Here is a 24,106-nt window from a genome sequence, read left to right as displayed (position 1 = left end):
CTAGGAAATAGAAATCGCACATGTTACCATTTTCAGAATTTACTGTAAGAAGCAATGTCACTGAAAAGCAACATACTAAAGATCAAATTTAACAGTAAATATAATTTTTGAGGGAAACACCTATACTCGTTTACAAGAAAGGGGAGTATAATGAAACAACAAAACAATGAGGCATGGCAAGAAGATCCCTGAGTACTATGCATGACCTTATCCCCAGTTTAATGTCTAACCTTCAGTAAGTCACTCACCTCAAAGCTCACAAACATACTGAAAAAATTTGGATCTCCATAAACAAAAGACATATAATGCATCAACAAGCACTTTATAAATGTTGTGGCCTTATTTCTTGATAAACTTAAATAGAGGTTAGGATTCTGAAATAATCACAGCATTGCTACTTATAAAATGTACCTCCAATTTTAACATTCCTTTTAGTGCATGACCAAAAGCACACCTCAAATTCCTCTATAAACTGGATATAGAAAGATACATTTTATTAACACTTATTTTCCCCCATTTGACTCACATACATTTTAATTCCTCTAAGTCTGACCCCCTACAACAGTTTCTTCCATCTATTTGGGATATTTCTATTAATAATAGAAAGACTGGATCAGGGACACATGGTGAGATATCTTTCATGACTGGAGTGTTGCAATGGAAGGTCACAGGCTCTTTAGGATAGAAAAAAAAAAAGATAAGAGAAGAGGGGGAGTTGCCTTTTATGTGAGAGAGCAGCTGAAATGCATGGAGCTCTGTATAGGGATAGAAGCTGAGCTGATGGAGAGTTGATGGGTTAGGATTAAAGAGAGGACAGGCAAAGGGGACAGTATACTCAGTGTCTAATATAGGCCACCCAATAGACAGGAACAGCCTCATGTTTGCAGGCCATGGTCCTCATCATGGACTTCTACCACTTTGATATCTGTTGAAGGGACAATGCAGCAGGACATAAGCAGATCAGGAGGTTCCTGGAGTGCACTGATGATAACTTCCTCCTCCAAGTGATAGAAGAGCCAATGAGAAGAGGTGCTTTGCTATAAGAAGCAATGTGCACTCATACCCACCAAAAAGGAAGGTCTCATTGGGGATGTGAAAGTCAAAGCAATGCCTTGGCTGCAATGGTGATGAAATGGTGGAGTTCAGTATCCAGAGGACAGGGAAGAGGATGAAAAGTAAGCCCATAACCCTGAACTTCAGGAGACCAGATTTTGTTTACTTCAAATATCTGCTTGGAAGAGTGCCTTGGGATAAGGCCCTAGAGGGCCTTGCCCAAGAAAGCTGGATTCAAGGATCATCTTGTCCAAGCTCCAGAAAGCTCCATCCCAATACATAAGAAGCCAGGTAAAAATGCCAAGAGGCCTGCATTGATGAACAAGGAGCTCCTGGCCAAACTCAAACATAAAAAGAAAGTACACACAGGGTGGAAGCAAGGAAGGATAACCTGGGAGAAATACAGAAACATTGTCTGGGCATGCAGGGATGAAGTTAGGAAAGCTAAAGACCAAATGGAATTGCATCTAGACAGGGTTGTTTAAAATTTTTTTTTTTTTAAAAAAAGGCTTCTGTAAGTACATCAGAGACACAAAAAAAGACTAGGGTAAATGTGCCCTTCAACAAGATGAGGGACTTGGTTACACAGGACATGGAAAAGGCAGAAGTACAGAATGCCTTCTTTGCCTCAGTCTTTACTACCAAGGCAGGCCTGCAGGAATCTCAGGTCCCAGAGAGCAGAGGAAAAGGTTGCAGCAAAGTGTTGCAGCCCTGAAGCACTCCGCCCATCCTTTCCAAAACAAAGGACTCATTAACGGTGTATGTTATGCCTTAAACATCTGTTTTTTGCAACTTCGAACAGGAAAAGATAGGTGGCTGTGGAGGCAGACAATCTATCTTTTCTCTTTCAAGGTCTCTGTGAAACAGAGGCATAAATTTTTAAGACAAAGACAATTAACAGTGTTGCTGTCAAGGCCTCTCCTAATTGGGATGACCAAGATGGGTCATCTAGTGGACAAACAACCGCTAGGACAAATTATGAACCACCAGATACCCCTAATGGACAAAATAACTCACTTCTGGTTAGCACTGCGACGACTCCTCTAATGTTTTGACCGTTGACTCATTTCTGGAACAATCTTCTTAATTAGCATGAAGAGCGAGCAGAGGGAGGAAACAAGCCATTCCTCTCCTGTCTTGCATGCAAATGGACTGGGTTGTAAAACTTCCTCACTTGGAACACTTTGGAGTCGGTCTGTTACGTGGTTTTGTGTGTGTGTGTATGTGTATGTGTGTGTGTGCTGCACAGCACTAATGAAGTTTTGCACCCACCACCAAGACAGAGAACAAAGGAGTGTTGAGATCTTACCTTTTCTTCTGATATCTTAATCTATCTCTCTCCTTTTCCACTCCCTCTAATTTTATTCTGGGCACATAAGAGTAATATCTTGCAGGTATTGTAGTTAAAGTCTTGCTAAGTTTTATGATATAGTTATCAACTTTTGCCAAGCCACTGTTCACTGTAATCCTACTGAGTGGTGGCTAGTAAGTACGTGATTTAATTGAACCTCTTGGGTGATTGTTGTCACTTCAAGTTATCTTGCAGAGTATTCAAAAGTTAACCTTTGCCCTCACCCCAGCTGAGTTGGGACCGGACACAAGGAAGACGTACACTTCGTGGAAGAGGACCAATCAGGTCAGGAAATACTTAAGTAAACTGGACATGTATATATCGTGGGCCCTGATGGGATACACCCAGGAGTGCTGAGGGAGCTGGCAGATGTCACTGAGAGACCACTCTTGGTAATCTTAGATCAATCATGGTGACTGGGAGAAGTGTCAGAAGACTGGATGAAAGCAAACATCACCTCAGTTGTCAAGAAGAGCAAGAAAGAGGACCCATGGAACCACAGGCTAGTCAGCCTAACCTTGATCCCTGGGAAGGTGATGGAGCACCTAATCCTGGAAACCATTTACAGACACATTAAGGATGAGAAAATCGTTGGGAGTACTCAGCATGGATTCACCAAGGGGAAGTCATGCTTGGCCAACTTGATAAACTTCTATGATGAAGTGACTGGCCTGGTAGATGAGAGCAGTGAATATTGTCTACCTAGACTTCAGTAAGACTTCCAACAAGATCCATATGGAGAAACTGTTGATGTATAGGTTGGATAAGCATTCAGTGAGGTGGATTGAAAAGTGGCTGAATGGCTCTGCCCGGAGGCAGCGATCAGTGGTGTAAAGTCTAGTTGAGGGTCAGTGACTATCATGTACACCAGGGATCAATACTGGGTCCAGTCCAGTGTAAAACCTTCATTAACGACCTGAATGACGGAGCAGAGTCCACCCTCAGCAAGGTTGCAGACAACACCGAACTGGGAGGAGTGGCTGATACACCAGAGGGTTGTGTGGCAATCCAGAGGGACCTCAATAGTCTGGAGAAATGGGCTGACAGGAATATCATTAAGTTCAACAAGGGCAAGTGTACCTGGATACAATTCCATGCATCAATATATGCTGAGGGCCACCCAGCTGGAAAGCGGCTTGGCAGAAAAGGACCTGGGCAGAACACAGGAATGTGCCCTTGCTGCAAAGAAGACTAACAGTATCTTCAGCTGCATTAGACAGAGTATAGGCAGCAGGTTGAGGAAATTGATCCTTCCCCTTTATTCGGTGCTGGGGAAACCACACCTGGAGTTCTGTTTCCAATTCTGGGATCCTCAGTACAAGAGAGACATGGACGTACTAGAGAGAATGTAACAAAGGGCCAGGAAGATGATTAAGGGACTAGAGAATCTCTCATGTGAGGAAGACCTGAGAGGGCTGGGACTGTTTAGCCTAGAAAAGAGAAGGCTCAGGAATATAATCAATGTACATTTATTTATATGTGAAGGGAGAGCGCAAAGAGGACAGAGCCAGGCTTTTTGCAGTGGTGCCTAGTGACAGGACAAGAGGCAACGGGCACAAACTGAAACACAGGAGGTTCCATCTCAATATCAGCAAACACTTTTCTACTGAGAGTAACCAATACTGCCACAGGTTGCCCAGGGAGGTTGTGGAGTCTAACCCCTTGGAGATATTCAAAAGCCATCTGGATGTAGCCCTGGGCAACTGGCTTGAGGTGACCCTGCATGAGCAGGCACTTTGGACCTGACAACCTCCAGAGGTCCCTTTTAACTGCAACTATTCTATGGTTCTGTGATTCATATATTTCTGGCTTTTGACATCACATCATAGTCATGAGAGACTTTCATGAAAGTCATGAGACTTTCTCAACAATTTTTCACTAGCCAACAACACATGATGTTACCTTGTATTTGCTCTAGTAAGTGTTGAGAACACCATAAATAATTGATTATTAGAAATAACCATGGATTGATAAATTAGTTCATTCAGTTTAAATTAAACATGAAGCTACGCAAGAATAGATATTACTGAACTCAACTGGTCTGAGGGTTCGAGTAAATTAACAAACAGATGATGCTTGAAACTATCTTAGAACTAGAGATAAAAAGTATACATATAGATAAGAGAGTCAAAAATACTGAGACTTGCAAAGAATACTAAAATAAACAGCTACATCCATAAAAAGAAAGGAAGAATTACAGTAGCTGTACAGTGAGGATGCAGAAGTGAAATTGCCACATGAATAATCACAGAACCACAGAATCACAGAACGTTAGTGATTGGAAGGCACCTTGAAAGATCATCTAGTCCAATCCTCCTGCCAGAGCAGGAACACCTAAATGAGGTCACACAGGAAAATGTCCAGGCAGGTTTTGAATGTCTCCAGAGTCAGAGACTCCACAACCCCCCTGGGCAGCCTGTTCCAGTGCTCTGTTACCCTTACTGAGAAGAAGTTTCTTCTCAAATTTAAGTGGAACCTCTTGTGTTCCAGTTTGAACCCATTACCCCTTGTCCTACCGTTGGTTGTCACCGAGAAGAGCCTGGCTCCATCCTCATGACACTCACCCTTTTTATATTTGTAAACATTAATAAGGTCACCCTTCAGTCTCCTCTTCTCCAAACTAAAGAGACCCAGCTCCATCAGCCTTTCCTCATAAGGGAGATGCTCCACTCCCTCGATCACCTTTGTTGCCCTTGGAATGCACTTGTGCTCAGCTGGAGAAGACCAGATACATTCCATCAAATTCTAAACATGTCAGCTGTTTTATTTGAACATCTGCAAGTCAGAATATTTAAATATAGGTAAAAGGGGTATTGTGATTTTCTGCAAAGGATCTTTGGCTGTACTTAAATTCCAGTACAGAAGTTATTATAGACCTGAGAAAACAGAAATACTGGTGTGGTTTTACAGTTTTATCTACTCTATCATGCATTTTTTTCTTATAGCACTTGGCTATGCATGTCAAGAGCAGAATAGATTGCAGAGATGTTACAGTAAATTTCGGATTTGTCACCATTTAGAAATATAAATGAAATTCCCCCATTCTAATTGGTGCAATACAAGTTTTATCCAGACACTACTCTGCTTTATCCATTCTTTATTTTTCTAAAGTAGCTTTTATGTAGTACAGCTTCTGCTTCTACAAGGAATCATCACCTAACCAAATGAATGACTACCTAGCCTGGGATCCTTACAAAATAACTGTCAATCTTGTGTAGCAGGTTAAAATGTAGCATGCTCAGCACTGTCTATGCTTATATTTTCATAGAATCATTTTTGTTGGAAAAGACTTTTAAGATCATCAAGTTTTACTGTTAACCTAAAACAGTCATTGAACTATGCCGCTAAGAACCTCATCTATACATATTTTAAACACCTCCATGGATGGTGATTCCACCACTTCCCTGGGCAGCCTGTTCTAATGCCTGATAACCCTTTCTGTGAAGAAATTTTTCCGAGTATGCAATCTAAACGTCCCCTGGCACAACTTGAGGCCCTTTCATCTCATCCTATCCCTTGCTACTTGGGAGAAGAGACAAACACACTCCATGGTACAGCCTCCTTTCAGGTAGTTGAAGACAGTGATAAGGTCTCCCACTCAGCTTCCTGTTCTGCAGGTTAAACAGTCCCAGTTCCCTCAGCCGCTCCTCGTAAGACTTGTGCCTTGAGCCTTCACCAGCTTCATCACCCTGCTCTGCGCTCTCTCCAGCACATCAATGTCTTTCCTGTAGTGAACGGCCCAAAGCTGAACACGGTATTCAAGGTGGGGCCTTGCCAGTGCAAAGTACAGTGGGACGATCACTTTGCTAGTCCTGCTAGTCACACTACTCTTGATACAAGCCAGGATGCTATTGGTCTTTTTGGCCACCTGGGCACAATGCTGGCTCATATTCAGCCAGCTGTTGACCAACCATTATTTCCAGATTATTTCCCACCATGCAGCTTTCCAGCCACTCTTCTGTGAGCCTGTAGCTCTGCATGGGGTTGTTGTGAGCCAAGTGCAGCACCCAGCACTTGGTCTTGTTGAACCTTATTCAATTGGCCTCACCCCAATGATCCAGCTGGTCCAGATCCCTCTGTAAAGCTTTCCTACCTAACTTGGTGTCATTGCCATCTTACTGAGGGTGCACTCGGTCCCCTCATCCAGATCATTGATAAAGAGATTAAACAGAACTGGCCTCAATGCTGACCCCTGGGGAACACCACTTGTGACAAGATGCCAAGTGGATTTGACTCCATTCACCACAACTCTGTGGGCCTGGCCATTCAGCCATTTTTTTACTCAGTGAAGAGTACAGCCATCCAAGCCATGAGCAGCCAGCTTCTCCGGGAGAATGCTGTGGGAATTGGCATCAAAGGCTTTACTGAAGTCTAAGTAGACAACGTCCGCAGCCTTTCCCTCATCCGCTTAGCGGGTCTCCTTGTCATGGAAGGAGATCAGGTTGGTCAAGCAGGACCTGCCTTTCATAAACCCATGCTGACTGGATCTGATTGTTTGGTCGTCTCTATGTGCCATGTGATGGCACTCAGGATGATCTACCCCATGACCTTCCCTGCTACCAAGGTCAGACTGACAGGCCTGTAATTACCTGGATCCTTCTCTTGGCCCTTGTTGTAGGTGAGCATCACATTTGCCAACTTCCAGTAAACTGGCACCTCCCTAGTTAGATAAATGCTGATAAATGATGGAAAGTGGCTTGGTGAGGACCTCTGCCAGCTCCCTCAGAACACTTGGATGGATCCCATGTGGCCCCATAGACTTGTGCACATCTAAGTGGTGTAGCAGGTCGCTAACCGTTTCCTTTTGGATTACTGGGGCTTCATTTTGTTCCCCATCCCTGTCTTCTGGCTCAGGGGGCTGGGTACCTAAAGCACAACTGGTCTTACTATTAAAGACTGAGGCATAGAAGGCAGTGAGTACCTCAGCTTTTCCCTCATCCTCTGTCACTGTGTTTCCTATCGCAACCACTAGAGGGTGGAGATTCTCCTTAGACCTCCTTTTGTTGTGAATGTGTTTACTGAAACTTTTTTTTTGCCTTTTACTGCAGTAGCCAGATTCAGCTCTAGTTGGGCTTTGGCCCTTCTAATTTTCTCCCTGCATAACTTCACAGCATCCTTGTAGTCCTCCTGAGTGGACTGCCTCCTTTTATTCCTGAGTTCCAGCCAAAGCTCTGTTCAGCCAGGTCAGTCTTCTTCCCTGCCAGCTCACTTTCCAGCACATGGGGACAACTTGCTCCTGCGCTGTGAAGATTTCCTTCTCAAAGAGCAACCAGCCTTCCAGGGCTCCTTTGCCCTTCAGGACTGCCTTCCAAGGGATTCTGTCAACCAGTTTCCTGAAGAGGTCAAAGCCTGCCCTCCAGAAGTACGAGATAGCAGTTCTGCTGATGTTCCTCCAAGAACTGAAAACTATCATTTCGTGATTGCTATGCCCAAGATGGCCTCCACCATCAAATCACCCAGAAGTCCTTCTCTGTTCACAAATAACAGGTCCAGTGGGGTACTTCCCCTTGTCGGCTCACTGACCAGCTGTGTCAGGAAAGTTGTGTTCCACACACTCCAGGAGCCTCCTAAACTGTTTCCTCTCTGCCACATTTTATTTCCACCAGACATATGGTAAGCTGAAGTTCCCCAGGAGAACAAGGGCTAGTGATCATAACACTTCTCCCAACTGCTTGTAGAATATTTCATCTGCCTCTTTATCCTGGTTGGGTGGTCTGTAACAGACTCCCAACAGGATACCTTGCCTTGTTGGCCTTCCCCCTGATTCTTACCCATAAACACTCCCATAATCCCACCTTCTCTCCTTTTTTGCCTATCCCTTCTGAAAAGCTTATAGCAATCTATTGCAGTTGTATGAGTTGCCCCTCCATGTTTCTGTGATGGCAACTATATCATAGTCTTTCTGCTGCTTCTCCTGTTTGTTGCCCATGCTGTGTGCATTGGTATAGATGCACTTCAGTTGGGCTGTTGATCCCGTCACCTTTCTGGGGGGAAGAGCCCTAAATCCTACATGACCATTCTCAGGTGCTTCCATGGTTTCTAACACATCAATAAGCCTTGTGTTTTTGCTGCCACACAGCTCTTGATCCCCTATCTCCACTGAGCCTGCAGACCGAGGGACCTCACTAGCACCCCATCCACCAAATGTTGCCATGCCACCCTCCAAGTTTCTCTCTGCTGTGCCTGATTTTCTCTCCTTCACCTCCCTTCCTCTACACAGGTGCTTTGGAAGGCAGTGCCTTGTCTGTGGCAGCCTGTGTAGCCTGCCATATCCATGTTCTTCATGTATCTGTGTGTGTGCATGTGTGGGTGTCTCTGGGATACATGTTTAACTTCACTACAAGTTGACCCTGCAAACAGCAAAGCAGCAACCACATCCACCTGGGTCTCTAGACTGTGCTCCAGTAGCTGGGCAGGAGGAACCCCCAGGCTCTGGAGCTGTTCCCTGCACAGAAAATTTTGCTTTTCCAGGGTTTACTTATGTAAATAATCTTCATTTAACTAAGAAATATGTATAATCTACCTACAAAAATAAGGCAGTAATACATTATTTCATTTTTAAATGACAGCAATTTGCAGATTAAAGCATACTCTTTATTAAGATTCTCGATCTAGCTCTAAGATGGGAGAGGTAGGACATAAGAGAATTAAAATTTCAAAATGATTGATGATTTGCAAACAAAAATGAAGGTGCCATTTGCTGGGCCTATACGTAGTATTTAAATGGAAATTTATATTACAATTCACACATAGAAGAGATTCCATTTTCCAGAGAAAATGCTTAAAATTGATGCTTATAGTCAGCAGAGCTAAAATTCAAGTACAAAATTGATTCTGCCTAAATAACCAAACAGTCTCACTAACATTGTCACCTCGTTGAAAACAGATGGGGAGAAAACAACTCTTTCACAAACACAGGGAACATGACAGTAAGAGTGCTGTTGCAAAGCAGGGAGTTACAAAGAACTTACAATCTCCCATCATGCAGTAATAATAATTGCCTCATCCTGTTTTGTTTTGAAATAAAGTAACATGTGGGAAACTGCAGCGGGTCTGTGGAATCCTTGACAGAAAATATGGGAGTAGAGATCAGCCTTGAAGATATTAAGATTTACCCTTGAGAAAGATGGGAGTAAAGGAGTATCCGGAGGTATGGAGTTGTACCCGTGAGAAAGGAGAGATATACCCGTGAGAGAGAAGGGGATAGAAGAATAACATGGATGATAGCAAAATTAACCAATGAGATGTTAGTGCTGTAACTTGTAACCAATAGTGAAAAGACACATGAACTGGTAGAATTGTATAAAAATGCACTTGTAACAATAAATGGCACCTATTACTTTCATCTTGAAAGAACTTGGTCCATGTCGTTTGTCCGTCTCAACCGCGACATTAACATAATTTGAAGAATTAATTTGTTGTAGAAAGCATTCCCACAGCTGTAAGGACAGTTGTATTAGCACATTTTCAACATCATCTGACATTAGTCTTAGAGATAAAGTTAAGTATCTCTTAGGTCTTATGGCCTAGTATGATATAAAACATAAGATATATTTTCCCCAATGGAAAACAAAATTTGTTACAAAATTTGTTCACAGATCTACACCACACCTTAAAACCGGTGTAATTCAGATAGTTACATCGTATGCCTCATATTGTGCTATGGCTTGTCATTTACACAGCGGAGAAAGATTCTGGAGCCCTTTGTCTATAGACATAATTTGACCACATCTTCAGCTGTTACGTATATCTGCTACATCTAGGGAACAGTCTGGCTCCCCGTGCACGTCCTTAAGTGTACAGTTAAGGTAAAATGCTTCTTTATTGATGTGGAAAGTACAGAACATTAATAATGGTCTATACAGAAGACATGCTTTCCATACTCACTGAATCCTGTGGTGAACTCCTTTGGGGTAAGTGAGCCATTGCCATCAGCATCCAATGTAACAAAAACTTTTTCAAGCTCTTCCAGGCTAAGAGGTAACTGAGGATGCAGTCTCTGAAATGACAAGACATGCAGCAAATTTACACAGTACTACAGGAAGTACTAGTAGAGATGAAAACTAAATTCTGCAGAACATCCACAATACAGAAGGATAGGTCCTTTTGTTTCCCAGAGTGAAAATTCAAATACATCAGAGGGTTAAACAACATCGGCTGAGGGAGATATGCTTTTATGACTTCATTATTTGCCTTTATGAACCCTTTACAACTGAACAATGAGAACAATCTGTTGTGACGCAGATTCCAATCATACAGAGAAGAGGTAGAATTTGAGGTGGAGTCTCAGCATCCTGGTGAAATGCCTTGATTATCTCCGTGAAATGTCGTGATTATCATGCAGCTGGACAAACCTGCTAGCCAAACTGTATGGCTAGCTCCTTCTATGTCATGCAGTCAAGCAAGAGCCTCTCTAAACAAGAACATTCTAGCGGGTATACTGTTCTAATTGAAGCTGCTTTAAAATTTATAAATAAATAAATAAATAAATAAACAAAGCTAAGAAAGCTGCATGCTCCAAGGAGCAAACATCCTGCTCCTGTAGTGAGTTAAATGTAGTTCATGACTGTCTACTTCTGAAATGCAATATGTAGACCAAAAGAGACAAAACTTCATGAAACTAGCACCACAAAATCACTTATTTTTTCCTGAGAATCTAAAGACAGGCATAAAAAGAAAAAAAAAAAAAAAAAGGTCCTTAAATCTGGCCCTAATGGTTTTACTGTAATTCTTTTAACAGTATAGACAGAACCTCCCAGAAACAGGAGAGGAGTGGCAAACTATAATAGCAAGGATTTCCACTGGGAGACAGCACTAGGAAGACTGAAACCTTTCCTCAGCTTGGGAAGCAATATAAATATACACGGCTTTATTAGTTTGTATTTTAATCCCTTCCCTGAACTCCTACTGTGTATACAACATATTAAAATTGCAAGCTAATAGGTTGATAAAGTTCATCAGAACAAAAGTGCTAATCTCTTCCACCATGGGGAAGGGATTTAAGGCCAAAGGAAGTCTCTCCCACAACCCATGAACAACAGAAACCAATACTCAATATATCAAGCATGTAGTCAAGGTAAGAATTGGATAAGGGCATTAATCAGGACTTCCCTGGCTGCAGTGAAGGTTTTAAGGTGTAAATTATAAACCTGTATGAATTGAAGAGAAGAGCATTTAAAAGGAATTCCAAGGTGATCTTGAGAAGGGAAAGGAATGGAGCTCCTAAAGCACAGAACTATCTGGAATAGTCCTCAAGTGCCCCCCAAGTCCCCTGCTTTCTGAGCAGGATTAATTGTGCATTGTTGCCTGCTTCCAAAAAAACTAAGGAAAACTGATGTACATTCAGTATGAGTTATGTCATCAGTGATACACCTGACTTATTATCAGTTTCTCATTTAAACACACACATCTTCTCAAAGCGTTTGATTTTAAAAGGAAACTTCTTAAAATTAGCTTGTCTTGTAAAATTCTTACAGCCTACACTTACAAAAGCAGAAACTGTGCTTCTACTGCCAGATCTTTGGGACCTGCTGAAGGAGTGTTTCTTGAGAACTGGCTGTCCCCTTCTGGCCATATCATAAACATAGACTCACCTGCTATTCCTATACAACTGTTTGTGGGTCTTGCTACAAAACTACCTGATAAAGATATGCTTTACCAACTACATCTGGAGAGCCATATTGAAGGGTTCATATTCTGAAGCAAACTATGGGAATTTTGCAGTAGAAAACACCAAAGTTACTTGCATCTTCTTGAAAAAATATGAAAAAATTAGATTTTGAAGAATGTACCAAAATTCCCCGAGGATAATTTACTGACTTTGATGAACTGGGGCCACACTTACCATTGTTACTGAGATTAAGCCAATGTTTTCCCAACCTCTTGCTTTTATTCTTCAAAAAAATTGTGGGGTTTTTTTGTGTTTGTTTGGTTGGTTGTTTGGTTGGTTGTTTTTTTGGTTAGGAAAACTAAATGTTATCATTGGTCTCATAACTGTTTATTTGCTCATTTGGGGCTTACTGTAAAAAAATAGATCCTTTTGATACAAGGCTCCTAAAAATAATAAAACAATCAAAAAACAATATCCAAAGATACCACTGGAGCTTAAAGAGAAATTATCTGCATTGTCACTCAGTGTGCTCTGTGCGTTCATGATGTCTATGCTTACTTATCTGAAAATAACATGCTTTTACTCTGCTAAATAAAGACAGAGGTCAGATAGCTAAGAGCAAGATCTGAACCAAATTCTGCTATGTGTATTAAACCAAAACATTTTACAATACTAATTCTCATTATTCATTATAAACTCAAGGCCCAAAGTGCAAAGCTGTGATTTCAAGTTTCAGATAGAATTTGCTTTCTTGCAATTTCAGAAAACCTTTTTTGTTTGAAAATGGAGACTATTTGATATTTTGAAACTGAATGAAAAATTCAGAACAACCAGTATTAACATAATCTCAGCATGACATAATTACGAAGGAGTAAATCTTTGATATAATTACTATATTTTAGACACACCTGAAAACTTTGTTTGGAAGATCTGTTCTACTGAAGTTGGATTTTAGATATTCAGCACTTTTTAGATACTCAGCACTCTGTAGAAAGGCATGCCTCATATCACATGATTAAGATTTAAAAGCTTAATGTTAGCATTCTGGATTTGAAGGAATGCTTTGTTAATGGTAAGTAGTAATGAACTAACAAACAACAGGATGCAAAAGTCATCAACACTTGGTACCTTTTAAGGAAAAAACTGATTTACTTTATTGATTTATGTCTTTGCTATAGGGAGTGAACATCATGAAAAGTGCCATCAAAATCAGTTATACTGATTTCAAACTCATGTTTGCAATTCTAGTTAACTAGACATTTGAATCAAGCATAATTAATAACTGTAACAATATATGTCTAATGTATAGTTGTTCAGTACATCATTATTTTCTATATTACTAAAATAATGGGTACCAAATCCATTAGAAAACATCATATGTTACTGTCAACTCGTGTCCAAGTAAATCTCTATTAATCCACTACTGAATTGAAAGGAAGAAGGGACACTGAGAAAACCATAGCTAGCTTCAAAGAATCAGGGTGTCTGAATTGCTGGAACTAATGTAAAAGACTTTCATTTAAAATTTTTATTCACTGTCACTAAATTAATGTAAAGTCAAATGGAGGAAATGGGTCTCACCCCAGCTTTTGTCAATGGGAATGCATTGATTTCAGCCGAATTACTCTTGATTTACTGAAGTGTTGAGTGGAATTAGGATAATCCAGTATCTTCATAATGTCTGTATTAGTAACATTATTTTTAATTGAATCAGCAGAAAATAAAAGCAAATATAAAGAAAGATCTTCTCAGGTGTTTTGAGCACCCTTATTTATGTATCTAAATACACCAGACACTTAGATCCATATTGAAATTGTAAGATGAAAAATAATGCTTTGCTTGTCAAGCATGAGTACTTTCTCGTTTTCTGCCACATACTGGTTCAAATCATTATTTCTGCAGTATGCACTCAATCCCACTTTCAAAAGATTTTGTTACGTAGTTGCTTTTTTTTATCAACATTTTCAACAAATCAGATTTCAGACCCTCAGATTATTGTGAACACCAAATAATGCTAAAATACTGTTCCTCTATACTTTCTACATATATATGTGTTCCAGCTGAGAGTTCACCATTACCTGGCAGGTGAAACCAAAATGAAAGACTTTATTTACACAATTTTGCTAAAAACACAGAAGGATAAAATTGGTGGACTGAATACATTAATGATGCTGTAGCAAACCACAAAGTAATTAATTTTCTGGAGCTTAAACTTTCTCAACAAGAATGGAATTAAGTTCCTGGGTCATTTTTTTAAACTTCACTTACTTTGATTTTCCACTTTTTTGTTGTTTTGTCTGAGAAAACAAATGCAAGCATTATGTAAGACTTCAAAGAGATTAGTTTAAATCCTACATATCTCTTTAAAGTTATCAGGTGCGTGTTACAATTTTTTACTCTAAATTAATAATTCTCAACTCATTAAGGGCATTAGGAACCTTTCTCACTGTGCATTTCACATAGCCAATTTTGGTTTACCTGCATGTCTTGACGAGTGATGAAGCCTTTGCCTTCCAGATCACAAATCTGAAAGAACTCATGTGCTTTTCCAACCACAGTTAGTCCTGGGTCTTCTTCTCCAGTCTTGCTCCTCTCTGTATGTCCTGGTACTGCAGAACTGGCACAGTCTCCTTGTATTATGTCCATTGTCACAATCTCAGCACAAGAATACTTTGGGATGCTGCTGTCCCATTTACTCACAAATTCTGATCTGAAACCTATACATGGAAGGTAAGGAAAATAATAAATCAGGCCCTCTTAATATTGCTTTCCACTATATCTTAGCAATCATCTCTTTAATTAGTCACTAAAGCTTAGAAAAAGAAAAAGCTTTTTGAAAATGCCTGCCCTTGATGGGCTACACTAAAGACATTGCAAATGGGAAAACGAATAAGAACAGGAGAGTTTGAGTGAAGGAGAAGACAAAACTAGCTCTGAAAAAGAATCTCAAAGCAAAATCAGCCAGTTTAACAAGAAATATAGACAATCAATTAACGTGAACAAGAAAACACAAGAAATATGGGTAAATGAAAAAATAAGGTCACTACAAGTATTCAGCGGATATCCTTTTGACTCTGATCACTGTAATACCACGTATCATGATTTGCATCCAGTGATTTGCCATACACTTCATATGATAGCTATAGAATGGAATGTGATTGATGAATGTGATGGATCCCAGTTTTTAAATCAATTAAGCATAATTAAGAGAAAAATATCAGATTATGGAATTCTGAATCATTTCCCTAGATTCATTCTTATTACTTAAGGCTTTGACTTCCACCTGTGAAGGATAAGTAATTGCTAGTGAACTTGGTGGGAAGACTTCATAATTAACCACATTCTAAAGAGACTCTGTGAAAATTTGTATTATACCCCCTGCATGAAAATATTTGTATGTATTTATGTTTGGCTATAATTTTATCTTAAAGTCATTCTAGGAGGTCAGATGTAAACAGTTTTCCCTTTCCCAACTTATACAATTATACGATACACAGAATCAACACAAAAGGAGGAGGCTTTCCCAAAAGCTGATGGGCTCAAAGGTACTATTGACTAATCATGGGTTGTCCTGCCTCATCTGATGTTTGTAAGACACCCTGTATGATTTCAACTCATTATCATGTTGGTAAAACAAAGAGAGAAACAGTCTGTTTCACTGAGGTACCGTGTATTTGTGACAAGCTAAGAACATGTTTACAGCTACTAGTGCTCAGATGACATACAACAACTTTGCTTTGTATCTGCATCTTGCATTCATATTTCTGTTTTTCTAAACAGGTCTACCTAAAGTAGCCACAAATTTGTCTGATAATTTTGAGAAGTATTTTGAGAGGCATTCAACTATTGCAAAGGAGCACAGCATGACAGGCACAATCTAGAACAATTCCAACAGAGGCCAGTGAGAATTATTGAACCTGAAATGTATGTTGTCTTCAGAGTACTGCATGAATGTAAAGGCAGAAGATGAGGAAATGAACTCTAACTTGTCTACTCAGCTTCTTAAGGAGAAAAGGCTTCGATCACACAGATAGAGTAACTCAGAGTCTGCTTTATTCTGTGCTTAAGTTCAACATGGCAGTGCTTTATACCTGTTAAAACACAGCATCTTCCACGAACTTCTTAGATGTACAGTTTGTCACACTTGCAGCTTGTTGTGGCTTTCCATGACAAAGTGATTTCTCCAATAGCTATGGGCCAGGCTGTTGGACTTACGATGTTGCATGTAAGTAAAAAAGCAAAGAATGGCTATACCAAATACCTTAGGAAACTCCTTAGGAATGCCTTAGGAAACTCCCCTCAGAATGGGTCATACTTCAATTTTAACTTATGGCAATCCGGGGTGATTTATAAACTCTGAGACCAGCTGTGTGAACCAAGCTGTTGTCCCTCTGCCTGCACACACCTCCCAGGCACGGGCCACTGCTCATTGCTGCAGCAGCTGAGACCTCCACTGGGGCTCATCACACTCCACACAGGCACAGAAGCCTGACAGAGCAAATGTGCCAGCAGCCAAGCAGGCCATAGAAAATTAAACAAGGCTAAGAAATACTGTCCCAGGGAATATAGGTCAGAGGCAAGAAGGGCCATTTGGCTACCACAGCTACATGAACAGCTGTACACTTCCTCTTTTTTTTTTTTCTAGCTCAGAAAGTTTGACTAACCATCAGTACCTGGGAAGATACATGAAGGAAAAAAACACTACTTAACTTTCCATAATTTATCAGCAGTCCTGGCTAACTAGAGAGATGCCAGTTGATTGGAAGTTGGCAAATGTGACACCCATCTACAAGAAGGTCCAGAGGGAGGATCCAGGAAACTACGGGCCTGTCATTCTGACCTTGGTAGCAGGGAAGGTCATAGGGTAGATCATCCTGAGTGCCATCACATGGCACATAGAGATGACCAAGCAATCAGATCCAGTCAGCATGGGTTTATGAAAGGCAGGTCCTGCTTGACCAACCTGATCTCCTTCCATGACAAGGAGACCCGCTAAGCGGATGAGGGAAAGGCTGCGGACGTTGTCTACTTAGACTTCAGTAAAGCCTTTGATGCCAATTCCCACAGCATTCTCCCGGAGAAGCTGGCTGCTCATGGCTTGGATGGCTGTACTCTTCACTGAGTAAAAAAATGGCTGAATGGCCAGGCCCACAGAGTTGTGGTGAATGGAGTCAAATCCACTTGGCATCTTGTCACAAGTGGTGTTCCCCAGGGGTCAGCATTGAGGCCAGTTCTGTTTAATCTCTTTATCAATGATCTGGATGAGGGGACCGAGTGCACCCTCAGTAAGATGGCAATGACACCAAGTTAGGTGGGAGTGTTCATCTGCTGGAGGGTAGGAAAGCTTTACAGAGGGATCTGGACCAGCTGGATCATTGGGGTGAGGCCAATTGAATAAGGTTCAACAAGACCAAGTGCTGGGTGCTGCACTTGGCTCACAACAACCCCATGCAGAGCTACAGGCTCACAGAAGAGTGGCTGGAAAGCTGCATGGTGGGAAATAATCTGGAAATAATGGTTGGTCAACAGCTGGCTGAATATGAGCCAGCAATGTGGCCAGGTGGCCAATATGGCAAACAGCATCATGACGTGCATCAAGAGTAGTGTGGCCATAAGGACGAGCAAAGTGATCGTCCCACTGTACTCAGCACTGGCGAGGCCCCACCTTGAATACCGTGTTCAGTTTTGGGCCCTTCACTACAGGGAAGACATTGACATGCTGGAGAGAGCGCAGAGCAGGGTGATGAAGCTGGTGAAGGCTCTGGAGCACAAGTCTTACGAGGAGCGGCTGAGGGAACTGGGACTGTTGAGCCTGCAGAAAAGGAGGCTGAGTGGGAGACCTTATCACTGTCTTCAACTACCTGAAAGGAGGTTGTAGCATGGAGTGTGTTTGTCTCTTCTCCCAAGTAGCAAGGGATAGGATGAGACGAAATGGCCTCAAGTTGTGCCAGGAGAGGTTTAGATGGGATATTAGGAAAAATTTCTTCATGGAAAGAGTTATCAGGCATTAGAACATTACCATCCCTGGAGGTGTTTAAAAGACGGTCTTAAAAGTCTTTTCCAACCAAAATTATTCTATAATTACCTGGTTTCTTAATCTCTTTCCTGATGTTTCCAATATTAGACAGTCTCAAAAATAGTATATGAGCTAGATGAATCTTTGCTCTGACTCCATATAGCTACCCACAAGTGGATCAGATAGAAAGGCCACTGCAAACCACATTCCGACTAGAGTCTGGATGAGATTCTCCTTTGATACTGCCTTTACACACTTAAACTTCACCTACTTCAATACATCTCATTCTGGATTGACACCATTGTATGAGGTAATCAAAATGAGGCCATCAGTTTTAACTGTGCAGTGACACTAACTTAAAAACAGGTTTAAAATAAAAAAAAACAGTGGGACAAGTGCAGCCTAAAGATGGCCTTGAAAATATCTGTCTCAAAGTCCCAAGTGTACTGGATGTAACATATTTATTTTTCTTTTTCACATCTCAACAATTTCTCAAAAGGCCACAACTGCAGGAACACACCAAGTGATCACGATCATGCTTAGTCCCTGTTGTTTCTGCAGATTTCATCAGACTTCATTAAGAAAAATAAAAGAGAAAAAAATGTGCAAGTAATAGACAGTCAATTGCATGTGAAAGAACTGAAATATGAATACAGATTTTAAATGGTGGGAAAAAAAAAACCATATAGATTTTGATAAAGCTGTTTATATTTACCAAACAGTACAGGTATGATTCAGAAAACATGACCATGCTTTCTAAACACTTCCATACCACAAAATGAAATTATATGCCTTACAGGAGCCTCACCTTCTTACAAGTTGCCCCACCTTTCATACAGATCATAAAAACTTGCTGCACAGCAAGCGTCTTGAATATAGCAGAAAATTAAATTAGAACATACATTAAAATTCTTAATCCTTATGGCATCTTCCAAAAATGGTACAGTTCATTTTAATTCCTGGAGTGTCCTGATACTTTGAAAATGGTGATAATAACATGAAAGATTAAAACTGTAATTTGCCTCACGTTACTGAATCAGCAATGTAATTAGATTCCAATGCCAGTTTTAATTAACATATTCATTCAATTCACTCATTCGTCTCCTTTAGAAATCAAAAGGCTACTAAATTCAAAAGACTATTCTGAAAGACCTTTTATTTCCATTATTTTAACTATAATACAAATAAACACTTCACTATGCAAAACAAGTTGTATCATGAGCTGATGCAAACAAGCATAGCTCCAAATAATAGTAAACAAGGATGCGGGCTTTATGAGGTATTTTTGGACTGGTCTGCAAAGGGCAGGTCACTGTTAGTATTTCAAATTATGTTTTCATAATAATTTTCCAATCAGGTGTACTGTAAATCACCAGACTCTACAGGTACAGAAAACTGATGATCCACAGATTTCATAAGTCATAAGAGGTTGACAAATCCCATTCTCCCTAACTGTGATAGTTAAAAAACCTACAGATCTGTTTTACCTGCTCATGTCTCTGAGTTTCTAGGTTTCAGTAAAACATTTTTTTAGCATCTGTCTATAGGTACAAACTTTATGCAGCACTCTTCAAAACACAAATAATCTACAGAAAAATGTAGTAAGCTTACTTACTACTGAGGTCACTAGGAATTTATACAAAACACTCTTGTAAGAGACAACATTAATGTTTTATAAACACTGGAAAATAAAAATTAAACTGCATACTTTTGCTACAAGAGATATTTTTTCCTACAACCAAATTATCTTTGTTAAAATAACCTACAGCTGTAGTATGCCTGACACATGAACAGGGATTTCTTCAGAACTGACTTTGTGTCAGAGTTAGTTATCTTTTAGCATTATGCTGAAAAGGTTCTGAAGCTGCTAAAATACACCACCACAATTCTTTAAGTTGGCAAAAGCCTGCTGAAATAAGTCATTCCCTCCCCTATTAATGTGCCCTACCCTTGGACAAGTGTTCATCCAGGCAAGGAGTGAACCCTGTTGTAGAATCCTTTCGAATTCATCTGGAAAGTTGTAATTCATTTAGCTCGATGAAGGCCAAGTGACCCACTTATGAAAAATCAAGAATAAACAATAAAAGCAGGACCTACAGAGAATGAAAGAGGAATAGGACTGCTAAGACCAAAGAGAGCACAATAACCATCCTCAAGTCCACAGAAGTTTGATAGATACAGGATTGGAGAAATATATTCCCCATACACATAATGCAATACACAAGAAGTAACACTCTTGTATTTAACGTGATAGACATGCTAAATGTAAAAAACCACGCAATGATAAAGAAAGTAGAGAACTCAATCACTGACTGCTAAGGTAGCACAACTGCCATCATGGAAGAACAGACCAAACACAAATCTACAAATAAAGTCATAGATGATCCTTCCTTAAGAAAAATGTATAGGTCAGTGGAAGTCAATGTTCCTTTTAGACATTTTTTTAGAGATTTTATGACAGGTAAAAATTCAGGTCCCACATTTAAAGCAACTATCAGAGATACAAAGTTGTGCACCCCCCAAAAAATCTCTGCTGAGACAATTACCCTTCAAGCTCTCATGGAAACCTTATAAAGTCTGACCTAAAAATATTAACAGCTGGACTGAACTAGATGAAAAATGGGACTTTCATTCCTCCAATTTTGACTTCTCAAGTAAAAACATGCAAGACTCATGATTTTGCTTCAGAAAGGCACCAAAATGTATCATAAAAGCCTCTTTTCTTCCACACAGCCTGAATTCACTGGCTAGGTAACTTCTCTCATGATGCACACAGTCTCTCATGATTCTTCATCTTAGGAGACAGTGCACCATGGGGTGGGTGTGAGGAGTTTACCTGTGGAGAAAAAGAGATCTGAGGCAGGTTGGAGTTCCTATGAGGGACCACAACAGAATAGTCTGAAATAATGAGAAAATAATTTCAGGGCAACTGCAAAGGCAGGCAACAAAGGAAGCCTGCATACATGATTAAAAAAAAAAAAAAAACAAAAAACAAAAAAAACCCCTAAACTTTAAATTATGTAGAAATTTTTTCCTGTGAGTATATTTGTGTGGGAGAACCAAATTCTGTTTAAAAACAGTCTTAATAGAAACTCTCCAACCAGCCCTGACCACAGCTTTTAAAGATCAAGAGAACTATTAGGATCATGTCCTTTGATATTCTACATAATGCAAGCTCAAAGCTTCCTAGATACCACAACAAGTTTTCAGATTTTAATAAAATTACTTCCAATTTATTTCAAGGTAAGGGAGTTGAGCAGAAATCAAAGAGGGAAAAGACCTGGGAGAAGGTGTTGTGGGTTATGAAAATATCATAATTGTATAAATGAAATTCCTTATTTTCAGCAGATGACTGCTTAAGGAGAAAAACATACCTGAAACTAAAGAAGAAAAAAAAAACCACCCAGGTCATATATCAGAAGCATAGTCTCCAAAATATAAAACAGGAAAACAAACAAACAACAACAACAGAAATGCTTAAAGTGACAGCATTAACTATTCCAAAACAGGGTACCAAAGACTTCAGAGAGAGATCATTCACTCCCCACGTGGCATTGGTACCTAGATAAATGCACAAATGCAAATGTTGGGAAAAAAACCAAACTATGTCATTTCCGTGCACAACGATGCAGGATCCCAACACTCTGCTGAACATGTCCTCATTAAACTTTTTTATTTGTAGCATTTCCACCCAAACAACTAGTTTTCACTGGGTTTGTAAGAAAATTAGCCTTTCCCAAAGGCTAGCTTCCCACACAGGTGAAGAAGAAAATTGCCTGTCTGGCTTCTTGCTGGCCTCTACAGAAGTAGTAAATAAAATCATCCATGTATTAAAATTCAGATTTCCAAAGGTAACAGAAGAGCAAAGCAAGCAGGCAGATTCATGTATTCCCATCCTTCTCCTTCAATATGGAAACACTAAAGAAAAACAACTAATGTGTAGGCAACAAGAATCACAGAACCTCTGACTTCCCTTCCACTACTATCTTCTCTGATTTCTATTGCCTAAATATTAGCAGTTCTAGGGGAAGCATACTGAAAAGGTAGGGTGAAGTTAAATTGACCTGCTTAGTGCTACTAGGCTCCTTGAGAAGTAGTACTCTAAGTAGTTAGGATTTTAGTGGAAATGCATCTTTTCCTCTTGCTTCACTGCTTTGGATGCTTCTTTTTTAATGTATTTAAGAAACTAAAGGCTAAGAACTGTCTGGAAATGCAAACTTCTTATAAAAGGACACTGAATTGAGGGGAAACTATAATCACAGAAATCAGTGTTGCAGAATAATCACAGGATCACCAGAGCTGTGAGAGCACCCTGCCTGTAGTCTCTCCATGCTTCAAGGAGCCACTCTCCTTCCCTCCTTCAACCTCCTTCCTTATTCAAGGACGCTGTCTCCAGGAAGACCTGTTCTCCCTCTCATTCCTTGCCTGCCTGCTGATTGCAAGAACCTTGAGTCTTCAAGAAACTGTTGACCTACCTAACACCTGAGCAGGATGGTGGTATAAGTGTGAATGTGTATCTAAGTGTGTGTTTTCCCCACAAATTCTGTCACTATTTCTCCAACTTATAAAACAATCCTTACTGCATACAAATACAATTTGGCCAGTTATGTATTCTGAGCAATAACTGTGACTAATATTTGTGGCTGCAGCATTAGTTTTTATAAATGTTTCCATGTAAACAGTGGTGACATTAACAGTTATAGAACTTGTATCAGAACTATTATAGAACTATACAGAATTATTTCACCATTATTTTGACTTCTTTCCAAAACATAAAATGTTAGTTCAAAGAAGTAAAAGCTATTTTTAAACAGGAGTATCTTACAATATATGCAACACACTCGAAGCATGGCAAAGTCTAAACTGAGCTCACTCCATCTGTTCTCATTGATTTAATGTGTTGCATTGTCCCAAGCACTGAAATTAAATGCAAATAACTGTATTAATAACAGCATTATATTACTAAGTGGTGTAACCTGAAACATAATGTTCTGGTAGAAGGTACTGTCAATTCATATGAACTATTCCATTTTTGACAAATTTTTTGCTTTGGAAACAGACGACCCCCCCATGAAGTAAAGACCTGGAAAAGTTTAAGTAAAGCAGTATATGTTCCTTTTAATTGTCTTATCTTTCAGTGTTTCCTAATGACTCACTGCTAAATGGAGCTACTTTCAGCTGGTAAAATCTAGTTGACAAGAACATCTTTAAAGTACACCATTTTCACAAAAAAAACCAAACAAACAAACAAACAAACTTGAAATTTTATGCTTCCTCCAAAAGTCCTTGCTAAAATGTAACTTCAAAAAAAAAAAAATCAAAACCTTTTATCTGCCTGAAAATCATCAATAATTTCTTGCAATTGTATAGGATCCCTGCCCCCATTTACGCTGCTCTCTAACAAACAGAAGTTCCCCAACAACACCGTTCACTTTTCTTGTCACGCCTCTGTGAGACTAAGGGATAAGATGAGCCATTGTGAGGAAAAAGGGGCTATTGCATGATACTGCAAACAGAGAGAATATCTTCTGGTGTGGCTCTCAGGAGGTCACAGACTCTTCAAATGGGTACATATTCTAACCACAGCTCAGAAAAGTGGTGACTTCTCACCATGCAACAGGTATCATCATTTCTGTCTGGCAAAAATCATAGCAAGGGGTAGTTTGGGACAGAACAGAACAAACACGATACAGAAGCATAGCAGAAGGAGACTGAAGCACAACACACAATAAATCTGATAGCAACTAATGAGGCAGATTGGACAAGACTTCCAGTAGGCTATCCTTTACCTTGCTTACCCTGACCCTGTGGTGGTTCAGTTTACTAAATATGGGGAAGAGCTACCCAAGAAAAGGGCACTGGAGCCTAGAAATTGAGGCAAATATTTATCACTAATTTTTTTGTTTTCTCTTAGGATAAAAAATAAATCAAATTCAGAGTGAAAACTCTAGGCCTGACCTGGTTAGATCTTTGCCTGGAGAGCTCCCAAGTCTTTAACTGAGCTTCTTGACATAAGCATCCTGGTGCTTCTGCATGGATAAGTCATGGACAGTGGAATCAATTATGTCTTTATATC

At 40.0% G+C, this 24,106-nt stretch overlaps 1 protein-coding gene across 8 annotated transcripts in view; it reads right to left on the bottom strand.

Annotated features, from left to right (window-relative positions):
* CRACR2A (calcium release activated channel regulator 2A) overlaps window positions 1-24,106 on the bottom strand; it is a 67,485-nt gene that overhangs the window by 38,688 nt on the left and 4,691 nt on the right. For all 8 annotated transcript variants that reach the window (XR_014183105.1, XR_014183106.1, XM_082042961.1 and 5 more), the window contains exons 2-3: window positions 14,493-14,731; window positions 10,292-10,403 (exon numbers count right to left, since the gene is read on the bottom strand). Coding sequence is in view for 6 of the 8 variants with exons in the window: in XM_082042961.1 (XP_081899087.1) it covers window positions 10,292-10,403; window positions 14,493-14,660 (280 nt within the window). In the remaining 2 variants the exon portion in view is untranslated. The remainder of the gene's footprint in view (window positions 1-10,291; window positions 10,404-14,492; window positions 14,732-24,106) is intronic.

Source organism: Streptopelia decaocto (assembly GCF_964273445.1).
Source record: "Streptopelia decaocto genome assembly, chromosome: 1".
NCBI lineage: Eukaryota > Metazoa > Chordata > Aves > Columbiformes > Columbidae > Streptopelia > Streptopelia decaocto.
The sequence above is the reverse complement of the archived record's forward strand: the minus strand, read 5'-3'. Positions and strand labels throughout refer to the sequence as shown.